Consider the following 14,191-nt stretch of genomic DNA (forward strand, 5'->3'; position numbering starts at 1 on the left):
ATGTAATAATTTTTATAAGAACCTGGACAGTTATGTAAAATAAGTGTGTTAAAGTTAAGTTTGTGCAAAATTGTTTTTTGGCTGTATCTGCATTGATAAAGGGGCACTAATGCATATTTCAAATAATCATAAATAATATTATCAGTATAACAATTTTTATGATTATTAAGTATTCAAGCAATATTGAAACTGGCTATTAATTATTGTTATACTTATCAATTGAGTTGTACTATAGCTGTTATGAAACCGACCTTGAAATTGTTTAAACAATATTTACATTTCTGAAGTTTTGTTGAAATGGTACCAAAATTAAAACTTTTGAACATATTGTCCGTACAGAAACCATTACTCACAATTTCTGCCTGTTGTGCACCGGCCAATAAAAGTTGGTTTAGTAAAACTAACTCTGCAATGCTCATTTCCTTTATGATGTATGAGAAAAATTTGTTTTTCTTTATATATTCTGTATTGCCAACTTCAAGACACCTTAAGACGAACGGTGCAAACGGCAATAAATGTTTTACTTATATAACCCTATACAGGCATGACCTTCATTGTGGTAATGGAATAGACGTAGTATTTTACGCATTAGTGCTAATTATACTAATCTCACTCGCAAATCTTGCACGTGGAAAAACACTAAGCATCCTAAACTGCATATATAACTTTATTAATTGTTGATTCTCTTTTAGCTTCAAACAGGAGTTGGAGTACAAAACTAAGTCCAAAAATGGAAGTGGATAGTATAGGCCAAATAGACAGATCGCCGAGCCTAAAACGATCAAACAATTCAACTTTTGAACATCAAACAAAACGAGTAAAAAGCGAGCCAAAGGAAAAACTCTCATCGGAGTTGCTCCACCAACTTATGTCGAACAACCATCAAAGAGGTCGACCCAAGAGCAAATCAAATAATTGGTTACTGGACACTGGTGGAAAAGCCGCCTGTGTCTCGCAACCAAGTGATAGTGTCTTAATGAATTTACTGGTAAGCGGATTCGATATCCGTGCTGGTTACATATGCCTCGCACCTACTAAAACGAAACGATGAATCGACTAGTTGTATTGTTTTGAGGAAAACAAAACGATAATTTGACTGTTACTATGATCTTGTTTTTTTTTTATATTTTGATTAAGAGGACTATTAAAGCGCTCCACAAACCGTGTTACTGTACATGCGGAATCTTGACTTGTGATATTGACGCGCTATTTCTCTTGTGCTGTGCAACGACATTTTTGTTGTGAGAATTTGGAGAATATATGGTGCTTTTTATGATGGTTTTCCCTGCCATTGTTTGCTACCTCAATAAGCTACAAACTGCATGAATAAGCTGCAACTAGCATCCAACTATATCATGTTTGGATAACATATCGTGGAATTACATGTTATTTTTTATTAACATAGCTTCGGCACGCATTATTTTTGGAAATTGTGTTTGCTATGTCCTGGTTAATCAATGAATATCAGCATTGGCCTATTAGTTTCATTGAAACTCGGTGAATTCTAGTCCTACTAATTATTATTCTAGATTACTCCCTTACTGAAATATTAGAGTACAATAGAAATCAGGGAGAAACTCGGTTAACTGCCATCGATTAAAAGAACGGTAATAAAAGTGAGTGATTGTTAAAGGTACGCTTGTGTTATAAAAGGAATAGTTTACTGATATTGCGTATTATTAGATATAGAAATCAATGGATATGTTGGGACAGAAAAGCCTATTATGTATAATTTTGGTTCAAATGAGGCTTATTAAATAAAAAGTGAAACTAAAATAAACTATTTTAAAAAGTATTAAATTAAATAGGAACGCTTTTGACTACATGTCCACTAACAACATACATTTTCAAGTTTTAAAAGTCTGAGTCTAAATTATCAATATGGTGCTAACACTAACACATTGCCATTATCTGTGTTTGCAATGCAGTAATTGAAAAGTAAACTTCCAACATATCCAGTAGAAAATTTATGAATGTTACTAACCAACAGCGTAGATAGATGCAATTTTAGGATACTGTTAATTAGTATGTTAACCTCAAAAAGTTGAACACGCGGAAATGTTATAATATATTAAAAAATTACATAAATAAAATGACTGTGATCGAACTTACTAAACTTTGTTTTGTGCTCTCTATTCGTTTCACACATTCCACGTTATTTGATCACACCTTTGTAATGTCCAACAGTTTTCACTCGAATTATATTTAAAAAATTAGGTTAATCCAATTATGAACGTTACATTGTTCAAATTCTAATCCGTGTTGTCATGCTAGTGTAAATAGTGGTTTTAGCGTCCATTTTTCGCAATGACTCTGAGTGTCTATATTTACAATGTTTTCATCTTTCATTGTAACAGTTACTATTGTGGTGCTTATTAGACATAAAAAATCAACTTTAGAAGCGTTATCGTTATTATTAGGAATTACACTAAAAAAATATTGATTTTTTTCTCTTTCATGTACCAGCAAAATAAACTCAAACATGGTGCCAAAAGTTGATCATATTTTTAAAAAACTTTTCAATGAAATTAAATCAATTAAAAAAAGGCAGTATGGTAAAATGATCAGGGAAGTATGTGACTATATTATCCCAAAATTTGTACTATGTTGTTTTGTAAATAGTTATTGTTATTTTACTGCAGCAATAAAGAGTAACAAAAATATTAGTGATATTTTGTAATCTTTCATAAAGATTATATTTTTAGATTTAGTGTGTGTATAATTTATTTTGACGACGTGTTTTTTCAATATGTCGGTTGTTGTCAATAAAGCGAATTGAAAATAACGTTTTGTGTTTTTTCTTAGACTACTGCTAGTTTAGGAAGATAGGACAGTGTTATTACCCTATTCCTGCTAATAATAATTCAACTACATGTTATTGTTTAGAAGGAATTTTTCCATCAATTTAGTTTTTAGCCACCTTTGTTGGATGGTTTTATATAGTCAAAATTTTACCATTTTAAATGACATCAAACACGTGAAATAACAGGTATGTCTTAAATTAGATCACTTGTAACTTACAAATGTTTTGGAAAAATAGCGCATTCCGAAATAACTAATCTTGAATATCATTGATCAGAAAGTATGTTTATTCACACTCAAAGGTCGTTTGTCTCTGCCTCTAGTTTTGTACTTTAAAAAGTACGTACCTACCAACATAAATTACATAATGGTAATTGACATTTTACAACATTTTCTAACTGATTTTTCAGTTCATATCTCCATATGATGGTGCCTATTTACAGTGATTGGTCTATTTCCATTTAAGACCAATATTTTGCATAATATTTGCAAAGCATAAACGGCATTTGAGAAGTTTCTTATTCATTTAAATAGGCTCTCCAATTTGGTCCAATAATTATTTTGCAAAATTTCCATTCTTACATAATAATTCTTATTCATACATTTTGATTTACATTTGATCTCTTATTGTGTTCTTTCTTTTGGTTTTCCTAATCGACATTTTGGCAGTTACCCTGAGAATAAAAAATCTGTCAACGTCGCCAATAAATTAGGATGCACAGACAAATAATATGAAGTAAAGATTTCGTATACAGTACATATGAGCAACTTTCAATCATCTTCTCTTAAAGTTTACGGGAAATAAAGTAATTTATAAAAGTCTATTGGGTTTAGTACTTTGGGATTGGCTGCAATTAAACTGATATGACATAAACTTGGAAATTGATAACAATTAGTACAGCAATAAGTTTACATTGAAATTGCAGTGGTTACATTTAACGACATGACTATAAAATAGTTTTCTCCACGTAAATCGTACAGAATTTTTTTATAAAAACCCCCAGAAAAATAAGTCAAATTACAGTAAATGATCGGAGCTCAAATTAATTACACAAATGTTATTATATGTTGGTTAACGTCATTGAAGTTCAAAGAAAGTTTATATTTTAATAAATTTGTATAACATTTCGTGTACTTGATAATAATTAAACAAATTATAATTGCCTGTGTTATCACTTGGCAATCGAAGTTTGAAAAATATTCCAAGGTTATAAACATGATAGTCAAGTTCTTCCTATTTTGATTTGTTCTTATTTATTCAATACAACATTAATTAATTGGCTTAATAACACTGTCCTTCTGTTTCTTAGTTATGTAATTACTTGTTATTGTCTAGTTTGTACAACGTTACGAACTTTAAAATAAATCAGTTCGAACATTCTAGGAGCAAAAGGCATACGTAACCAGCATTTACAATGGATTTACATCTCCGGAACCATATAAATCTAATGGTATGTTTTTTAGGAAAAGGAAACACATTTACAGGCGCCTCCTGCAAGAATTGTAACGGCCACAAAAAACGTAATCAAAGTTGATTTACAAAGTTTAAGTTTGGCAGGGAGAAAGAAAATTCTCCAACAACAACACGAAGAGAAGTATAAAAGAGAGGAACAGGCCAGGAAGATGATGATACGCAAAAATTCGTTGTCGCTCTTGGACCCGGAGACTGGCGTGCCCTCCTTGTTGGATTTGACACAACAGGATTGCGAGGTATTCTGTCATAAGTTTTATGTTTATATTTTTAATTTCTATGTGACCTAGAAGCTCAATTTTTGAATAAAACTTTTGCTAATAATTTTTTTCTTAGGTGAATGCGCCAGTTAACAGTTCCCTTCTACAAGGTGAAGAGCTGTTGATAGCACTCGAAATTGCTCAGAACATTTAGCTAGAGGAGGAAACTATCGCTGACACCGACGATAGTTTAGATTGTATAATAGCAGCACCTCGAGAGTTTGAAATCCCTTTAATCGTCATCAAGGGGGACGTTGTCACTGTACAAAGTTGCAAAATTCCAACAACTAATTGACCTACTATGTTAGACAGTGTAGGATTTAAAACTGGCATCTTTTCACATCATTTCAATTGCAACGTCCCCATATATTTATAAAGTTGAGAGAAATATATTTTTTTAACAAACTGCAGCAGGTGTCTTATAAAGTGGGTTTTAGTAGGGTAGTGGTTTAAGCAAGATTGAAATCTGAGTGACAATTATCATTACAACAATTAAATCAATTTTATTGATTTACAATGATTAGTCTGTATTGCAGACAGGCATTCAGACACACATTCTTTTACAGTACAGGCTTCAGGCAGGAAATAGTGCAGAAATATTCACAGAACCAAAGAAATTAAGCTACATAAACTAGTTGTACTACACCACAAACTACAAAAAAAAACAGTGATATTTTAAACCATTTTAGTACTTTTTCGCGTTTTAGTCTCCAGTCTCATCTCTATCTCAAATATTAAGTTTACGTTTTTATTTACTTAGCAATAAGACAAAGAGTTTTAACTATTTTATTTGTCTATATTATTTGATAGGGTTTTCCATGTTTTGACATAAGAAATTAATTTTTTAGGGCAGGTGCTTTTTATTGTTTATTTGCTCTTTAAATTTCTTCTCTTTTCCAAACCCACTAATAGTTAGCAAGCTGAAGTTTTTTTAAAATGGAAACTTGCTGCAGCAGCAAAAGACGTGTTTTTGAATGGAGTCTCATTATATTTATTTCAAGCTCTCTTTCACTGCAAAATATTTCAACAGTTTTATGCAAAATAATTGTTCTCAAATTTGTTTTCCAACATGTTCCAAATTAATCGCCATTTTATTAATGTGAATGTTTTGATCAATTATTATATTATCTATTCGCTCTTAAATTTAGGTTACTGCCATATATTACAATAAGCGAAAGAAGTTAGAAATAATTCTTTTTAGCATTTATTTCATTGGAAAGTACTAAAGTGTAAGTATATTTTATGTGCTTAGCGTAACTTTTTAGATTAGGTATAAATGTATACAGAAATATATTATATTAAGGTAATTGCAATGAAAAATTTTGTTTATATAAAACCAGCACAAACAAAATCGAATACTTTCTATGTTTTGTCGTGGTACCCGATCGTAACAATCAGCATAATATAGCAAGTATATGATCAAAATGCGTATGACAGATCTCATTTCAGTTTTACAACGGTTTGTAAACTAACTACATGCATTTTTAATTGTAATAACAGCAAAATTTTTACTCATAAGTTTATTAATACTAAATGCATCAATGTAGGTTTGTTACTAGTTTTAAAACGTTGTTTTAATCAATGTAATATGTTTTCAGGAAGTGGATGGACAAAATATATAGTATTCAATGGGTTTTAAGGTTTATTTTCGTTCTCAAAAATAATTATCTTCAGTGTGTCCCACTTTTTATGAGTACGCCTTGATATCCCAGTTAAAAATAATGCGAATTTTTTCTAAATTATGGTGGTGATTGTATGTCAGAAAAATGAAATTGGTATAGTAAACCTTTTTATTTACCATTGGCGTGTGGTGTTGGAGGGGTAAAAAGGGTTTGATTTTTCGAGAAAAAAAATATTAGGGCCAATTTTAGTTAACTTAGATTTATCAGCATCCCCAAAAACCCCTTAGTAACCCTTATGGCCTTAAATAGGCGTATTATCCCAATTGAGTATAATAAGTTAATTTTCACTCAATTGGTAGACTTTAAAACATGGACAAAGGGGTTTTTGGGGATGCTGATTCTAAATCTGGTAGAACAGGTTAACTAAAATTAGCCTAAATATAATCTTTTTTCCGAAAAATCAACGCCAATGGTAAATAAAAATATCTACTAGCCAAACACTTCATTTTTCTGACATACAATCGCCACCATAACTTAAAGAAAATCGCATTAATATTATTAACTGATCACTGTATAGTTGGGGCTATTTTATGAGTGAAAACACGGAACTTATTCAGTTTGTTGTGACTGCCACTTTGTACAAGTCATTTCACACTTTTCACGAAAAAAAAATCAGTTAAAATAAGTTTCAAAAAAATACTGTTGTTGCGTTAAATTGCAGCTTTTGTACCAACAATAAACAATGGTTTCATTTTGTATACCTGAGATAATTTGACATTTGAAAAGAATTGATCACGTGGTTTCATTCATAAAAAGTCCCGACCATACTTGTAAGGAAAATTCAAAAATTATTCATAAGAAATCAATGGTAAGAAGAGTGAACTCACTCTGCCAAAGTGGATGTGACGTTAATTGAGAATTGGTAAAAAAATGTCAGAGTTTCTAATATAGGAGTCATGTGACCAACTGTCGATTGACGTCACATTTGGTCCAACAGACTGACACTGACAACACAAAAGTTTTTCAGCGTCAAAGTCAAACGATTTTAGCTTTAAGATTTTAGAATCAGTTATGAAATTTAAAGTACATTATCACATATACAAGGTGTTCTAAATTAAGTGCGCACCATTGCCAACTTTTTTATTATTGAAAATAGAAACGTGTTTAAATTAGCAAACTTGTGGCATTATTTGCGCTCACTAAAGACGCATAAACAATTGAACATCGCGTTTTCGACATTTCAGAAAATGTAATTTTTTTAAATGGAATAGCCAAAAAATTTTTAAGGCACATCGGTAGACCATAATTTTCTCAATAAAAAAGATCTTATGAGCATAAGTCGTAAAACTAGACATAACGCCCATAACGGCATAAAAACGATATTAAATTTTCTAAAAATTTATAGGCCATTCCATTTAAAAAATTACATTTTCTGAAATTAGTTGAAAACGCGATGTTCTGTTTATGCTTTTTTGCTATTTTAGTGAGCGCAAAAAATGCCACAAGTTTGCTAATTTAAACAATTTACTATTTTCAATAATAAAAAAGTTGGCAATGGTGCGCACTTAATTTAGAACACCCTGTATAGACTCTTAAATTATTCTACGCTCGAGCTACTCAAAACTTTGTTCAAGACAGTAACAACTACTCAAAACTCTACGAATTCAATTCAAACAAATACTGTTTTGACATTAACAGCACCGACTAAAAACCGGCCATATTGGAATTTTTTACAGACACCTTCCAGCACCGCCCTCTGTACAAGAAAGCCAAGAAGGTGCATGCCAAAAATTCCAATATGGCCGAAATATGGGATTGACAGTTTGCATTTGTTTGTATTGTGGAAATTGAGTTTTCGGATGATTAAATTAATTTTTAAAGTTTAAAGTCAAGACTTGGGATTACTTGCCAAAGTAATTTTTGTTTGCTATTATATATTGTTGTTTATATGTTTGTTGTTCTAGTGAAAGTGTAGTTTGTGTTCATTTTATTGTGTTATCACTATTGTTATTGTTCCTTCATTGTTCTATAATTTGTTGTTGGTTTTTTAACTTAAATTCTATTGCCTCTACAATATGCCGTCACACTTGTTGTTTGCCAAATTGTAAAAGCAATTTGGAGAAAGGCCCAAAAGTGTCCTTTCCTTTCCAAAAGACCCTGCTCGAACCCAACAGTGGTTGAAAGCTTTGAACTGGAATGATTTTACTCCAACACAATACTCAGTGGTAAGTACAATATGCTTTCTCATTCAGTAAACTTATTGCCTCTTACATACATAAGTGAGTTAAATTTTGAGGCCGCCTGCATTTTGAGAGCAACAAAGGTTTACTCTGAAGAAACAGGACAGCTTTTAGAAGTTTCATTGGCACATTTACATTTTAAAAGAAAGGTCTTGGTAATAATATAAAACCCATTTACCACTTTTGCTTACCTAGATTCAAGGATTTCCAAATTTTCTTTGAGCAGTTTTTACATTAGTTTGTTGTACTTTCCAAGACAAAGGGTTCTAACCAAACTTGCTTTGGCTGGACTTTATTGGATATAAAAAGCCATATCTATACATATCTGGATCAGGAATGAAGCGTTCTTTGATTTTTCACTCACAACTTCTAATCAACTACACGAAAAAATAAAAAAAAACATATTTTCTACTGCATCTCCATAGGTTTGTGTACAAAAAAAAATCCGATAACGCCGCCATTAAAATGACATTCTAGGCTTTCTTGTAAAGAAGGCGGTGCTTCCAGGCTTTCTAGTATAGGAGGCGTTTACGCCTTTTGACAGTGGTGACAAGGGGTTTTTCTTTATAAATAACAACAGTCGCCATATTGAGAAAACAACAAAAACCAAATGTATGAGGCCCCTTTATTCTGTTCTCTGTTGCCATATATGCTATATAATTGCAGTTTTTTACCTTGTTTCGACAAACGCCTTCAAATACACCGCTTTCTGTTAGCGATTCTCACATATTGTTCCATAAATTTTAGAGATATCACTAAACTCCAAAAATAAAACATATAAACACAACCGCATCACTTTACTGGCATTCGCTTAATCACTAATCACCAAACCGGCAAACTAAACAACAAAGAAGTGATTAGTGAAATAAAATAATTGTGAACATTTCAATTTAACTAGCAAAACAAAATAGCAGCGCTTGTTTACTGGTTAGTGGTTACCCTAGCAACCAAGGATTCATAGCTTGCTTTTCAAAAATAATTATATGTCACCTGTTATTTTATTACAGATAAGAAAGAAGACACTATGTTCTTTTAGTAAAATAGAAAAGGATGGATATAGTTGTGCATCTCCGACGTTGCCATATTTTTTTTTCGTTACAACATGAGTCACATGACATCATCAAACACCATGGCCGTATTAGTTTTCACGCTCCGTGGAGCGAGTCAGAGCTTTTTTGATGTCACGATGACGTAGTTTGGGAAAACCAAAATTTGACCAACTGTCAAATTACGTCATTGTGACGTCAAAAACGCTCTGCTCGCTCCATGGAGCTTGAAAACGAATGCGGCCAAAACTAAAACCAAAACAAGGAATTTGTTTTTTTTATTTAAAAGGGTCCTGCTGAACGAATGTTTTAGTACAAAAAACAAATCAAAGTTTAATGTTTTAGTTTAGAAAAGCCCATTGAATACCACTTTTCAGGTAAGTGCATGCATGGATAACAAAACCCCCCCAACATTAAATTAAATTAAGTAAAAAACATTACCTATTTGTAATACAATTTTATTAAAATACAAAATATTCTTACAATATTATTTATCACAATATCATCTTTGGAACTATTTTCTATAAATATCCACAAAATAATTATAACCAAAACATGTTCAACAAAAAATGTGTCGGTATAATATTGACATATTATTGTAAATGAGAGCAAAAAACAAGACTTTTGGATGTATACTTAGTTATGTTGTTATTAAACTGTTTTATGAATCTAAATGAATTTTTTGGAAACATCTTTTCGTTCACTTTGGTCATAGTAATATGAAGGAGTTCTTAACAAAAGTGGAATTATTACACTTGTTCTGGTAAGAGGAGTTCAAATAAAGAAACGTGATGCTCCAAAATGGTGATGTATGGATAATACAAATCTCAAATAGCTACTAATTAGTATAAAATAACGCAGAAAATCATATTATCTATTTTCTTGTCATAGAGTGTAAGGACTTGTGAAAATAATAAGGTTGAGTTCAATCTGTGCTGGTATGTATTACTTTCAGAAAACGATTCTACTGACGATAATATTCAATTAAATTTAAAAAAAAATCATGTTAGAGAGTCGGTTTAGAATGCCATGGAGTTTACATACACACAGAAACTGATTTCAGGACATTTTAGAGTCATCATCAGACTCGGAAGGCATAATAGCCAAATTTTTACCCAGAGTCAAGCTATCAGTGTACTCGCATGCCTCTAACACTATTTGATTGAACTGTTCCGGTCTGTCGGCGTAGACATGATGACCTGCTCCTGTTATAACCTGAAATACACACAATAATAATATTTTTCTATCAATGGCATCATTTCATAAAGCAATGTTTGTTTCAAAAATAATGATGAATCATAAGTGTTTTAACAACGATAACAAGTTCAAAAGTCCAATTAATTTATTACAAACAAAGTACCTTTAAATTAACGTACGAGTTGTATCTTTTTGTTCTTATAATTTCTTCTGCTGAATGATCGATCCACGTTTTCGATCCCCATAAAAGTGTAATAGGAATTCTACTATCCAAATTGTCAATCCGCCTAACCATTGGGTTTTTCGCCCATCCAAAGCCTGACATCATTGCGTGGAATCCACTCTCACCGCTAAAACACAAGGAATCAAGGGACAAGCCACTAGGGGGGGGAGTCTCAAAACTTACCTGGGATGTTGAGAGTTACATTGGTAAATGTACTGGGGAATTAAATCCGGGTCGTGAAGAACCATTAAATATTTTTTAGAAATATCCGGCCTTAGAGTATTAATAAACCAAGGACCTGTTAACAAACGAGTTATTTCGAAAAAATTGAGAACAAAATAGAGTTAAATTACCTAAAGGTCCTGCCATTCTTACACTGGTTAAGGGATTGAAAGGTTGCATAACATAACTAACGGTTTTGATCCACAACGGTAGAGACGGAGTATCTGCAGGCCGTTCTGGAAATCCCCACGGGTCCGTTAAGATTAGATGTTTTACCTTATCGGGGTAAGATAGAGAATACGACGTTGCTAAGAAACCTCCCATGCTGTTTGAAACACACAGTTAATTATTTATTAATTGTCTATAAAGATGACAAACCTATGCCCACAAAGAATAAATTCTTTCAACTTCATTTCTTTTCGCCACTCTTCAATTGCACGAACCATCTGTCGTTCCGCTTCCATGGCATCGCTGGAAAAGTCTGGACGTGAGGATCTTCCAAATCCTGAAAAATTCAATTATTGCGGTTCCTCAAATAACTGAATACATAATAGAAGAGAGGATAAAGATATAATAGTTCACAATTTTGTTTATTTGCTTGTGCATCTAATTTTAAAAGAAAATCAACTTACCTAATAGGTCAAATGCGTAAACTGGCCTTGCAGCAGCTAAACTGTCAATATTCAAACACCACAAGGCCACTCCAGCCCCAAGGCCATGAAGGAGTACCAAAGGAGTTTTTGGGGCCTCTGTATTGAATGAAAGTGTCCATATTTTGTCTGCAGGACCAACAACTGGCCCTATATCCACATAGAACCCACGATAGGAAGTTTTAATTACTGTAAAAGCAATATTTTATTTGCTTGGTGGAGACACTTTTAGGACAAGAAAAAGCAATTTTTTAGCTTTAGAGTTTGTTCAACTTGTGTTTTTTTTTTCATTGTTTTGCAATTAAAAAATTCTTATCACTATTTTTTTTTGTATAATATATCAGCATTTATCAGGAACAAGATTTATTATTGACATCAGATTCTTTAGGAATTAAGTAAAAAGTTAAATAAAAACAATGTGGACACAGTATGATCCAAATTTTAGAGTATTCTCATTAATTTGTCAAGTAGCAGTTACTACTCACAAAAATTCATGATAAAAAACGAAATAGTTTGTCATCTTGATACATAATAGGTATGCTACAAATAACATACTTACTAAACTAATCAGTAAGAGTTAACATAATGATTCTAAAGTCCAAATTATTTAGGATGATACATACATTGGACACCAAGCATTATTTTTTCTTATAAAAAATTACATTGTCATAAATAATGTTTAGCAGTAGTAGCAATATTTCAATATGTAATAAAACATACTATAATAAAAGTGATTATAAACACACAAAGTAGAAAACAAGAAGATAATAGATGATGTATCTAACATCATACTTACTTTGTAGAATTTTCTTTTCTAGTGTCCTTAACATAACTTCTGAATATTTATTCCATGAGAACCATGCTGGACTTAACCACCTGCAAATAATAAAATCAGCAATGACAAAGGATAACAAACAAAAACATATCAGTCAAAAAGATTTAATCCAAGGAAACTAATAATAATTTAATTTTTTAACTAAATATAATAGTATAATTAACCATTAATAGGGGTAAGTTGACCATTTTTAACAAAATTTTAGATATGAAAAAGCTATAACCACCACACAAAAAAAAATTATTGACAAGATTGTGACTTGTCACTGTTATTAAATTTTCTCAAAACTTCTCTGACCCTGTATTTTTATTCAGTTCTCAGAGACTAGATCTGTTCCCAGAGGCAATTTCAAACTGGTTTCCAACTACCTATAAATTGAAACATTTTGGCTGTTATTGGTTGAATGCTCAAGTGAGATTGACATTTTCTGGCTAATGGCCAATAGCTGGACATATTTCTCTGATTAATTATTAATTGGAGATTATTTCTGCGAACAGACCTACAATCTCCTGGATAATTTCTAACTGGTTTCCAATAAGTAGTCAGGAAAATGTTGGTTTTCCTTGGTTGGCTGTTCATGTGACTATGCCATTTTCTGACTTCTAGTCAGGAATAGGAATTGTCTGTACTGAACAGGCCTAAAGTTAGGGAGGGTTGGGATTTACACCAAAGCATGCAACTACAAATTATGCCACAAACAAAAACTAAGTTTCAGTTACCTGAAACAATATGTAGGTATTACAAAAATAACTTTTCTTGAATATAATTTAACATTTATGGTGATTACAACAACAGGTTAAGCTAAATTAGGTCATTAGGTAAAGTCAATTTGAGGTTATGTCAACTGGAAAGTACATAGTGGTTTTCACATTTTTGTTCTACTTCTGATAATAATTATTAACATTTTATTATTAAACAACAATGAATTGACTTACCAGAATAAATTAAGGAAAGCAGTATAATAAGCATAAGCTAATAGTGTCAAAAAGGGCAAAAACTTAGTATTAACAAAATTAGTAAAAAACTGAAACATTGTTGTTATTCTTTTATGTGCACATCCAGGTCTCAGCTGATCACTGTGTTATCTATTGCAGGACAAAAAAAGCGAGAACAACAAAACGATAACAAACAAATCAACCTAAATTTGTCAACCTAAATCAAAATAAACAAAAACAATGAATGAATGGAGAAGGAACTAAAGTGAAGTGAACTTTGATAGGTTGATAGTTTGAAGTTGACACGGAGTACACCCTGAAGTTGGCCCTGATAAATTTAAATAAAGAAGAAAAAATCCCTTACTTTGATTTTTCCCTGTGCAGGATTTGACTTTCCTCAGTTTCCCGCATACCGAATCAAATACATAAAAATCACTAAGAAAGTAATAAAAAATAGTAAAACACTATAGCACACTGAACCACAACTATTTAAAACGCTTTTGTCACGAATTTGAAAAATAAAGACGCAAAACAATTTGCGAGCACTCCACAGTCACACACGTAAACTTTTCCGAGACACTCAACAGCAGAGTGTAGAATGAGCAAATAAAATAAATTGCGATAATTGTGCGGAAAACAATAACTTTTATTATACGTTATCAATCAGCTACGTCTTATTACATCGGTT

General features: G+C 31.8%; 2 protein-coding genes across 4 annotated transcripts in view; one reads left to right on the forward strand and one right to left on the reverse strand.

Annotated features, from left to right (window-relative positions):
* Nucleotides 1-6,166, forward strand: part of sima (HIF-1 transcription factor component sima) — a 42,883-nt gene extending 36,717 nt beyond the window's left edge. For both annotated transcript variants that reach the window (XM_081972353.1, XM_081972352.1), the window contains exons 11-13: nt 693-988; nt 4,267-4,512; nt 4,610-6,166. In XM_081972353.1, coding sequence (XP_081828479.1) covers nt 693-988; nt 4,267-4,512; nt 4,610-4,687 — 620 coding nt within the window. In that variant the 3' untranslated portion in view covers nt 4,688-6,166. The remainder of the gene's footprint in view (nt 1-692; nt 989-4,266; nt 4,513-4,609) is intronic.
* A 3,717-nt stretch (nt 6,167-9,883) lies between these two features.
* On the reverse strand, nt 9,884-14,138 carry LOC145724219 ((Lyso)-N-acylphosphatidylethanolamine lipase-like). Of its 2 annotated transcripts, none has more exons than XM_081972363.1 (8): nt 13,868-14,138; nt 12,530-12,609; nt 11,716-11,922; nt 11,462-11,588; nt 11,215-11,408; nt 11,045-11,159; nt 10,802-10,988; nt 9,884-10,656 (listed from the first exon to the last, which is right to left on the reverse strand). In XM_081972363.1, the coding sequence occupies exons 1-8, from the start codon at nt 13,912-13,914 to the stop codon at nt 10,501-10,503; spliced, it is 1,113 nt and encodes a 370-aa protein (XP_081828489.1). In that variant the 5' UTR covers nt 13,915-14,138; the 3' UTR covers nt 9,884-10,500. The 2 variants fall into 2 exon arrangements, with proteins under 2 accessions (XP_081828489.1, XP_081828488.1); XM_081972362.1 differs by lacking the exon at nt 13,868-14,138 and adding an exon at nt 13,504-13,757.
* Between the last annotated feature and the right edge of the window lie 53 nt (nt 14,139-14,191).

The sequence above is a fragment of the Ips typographus genome, linkage group LG2 (assembly GCF_016097725.1).
Source record: "Ips typographus isolate SLU linkage group LG2, UJ_Ityp_2.0, whole genome shotgun sequence".
Taxonomy (NCBI): Eukaryota; Metazoa; Arthropoda; class Insecta; order Coleoptera; family Curculionidae; genus Ips; species Ips typographus.

Coding starts and splice junctions, on each gene's coding strand:
- LOC145724219 (XM_081972362.1), bottom strand. CDS start 13,601: ATGTTTCAGTTTTTTACTAATTTTGTTAATACTAAGTTTTTGCCCTTT. Junction 11,160..11,214: donor AAGAATGGCAGGACCTTTAG/GTAATTTAACTC, acceptor GTTTGTTAACAG/GTCCTTGGTTTATTAATACT. Junction 10,657..10,801: donor ACTCGTACGTTAATTTAAAG/GTACTTTGTTTG, acceptor TGTGTATTTCAG/GTTATAACAGGAGCAGGTCA.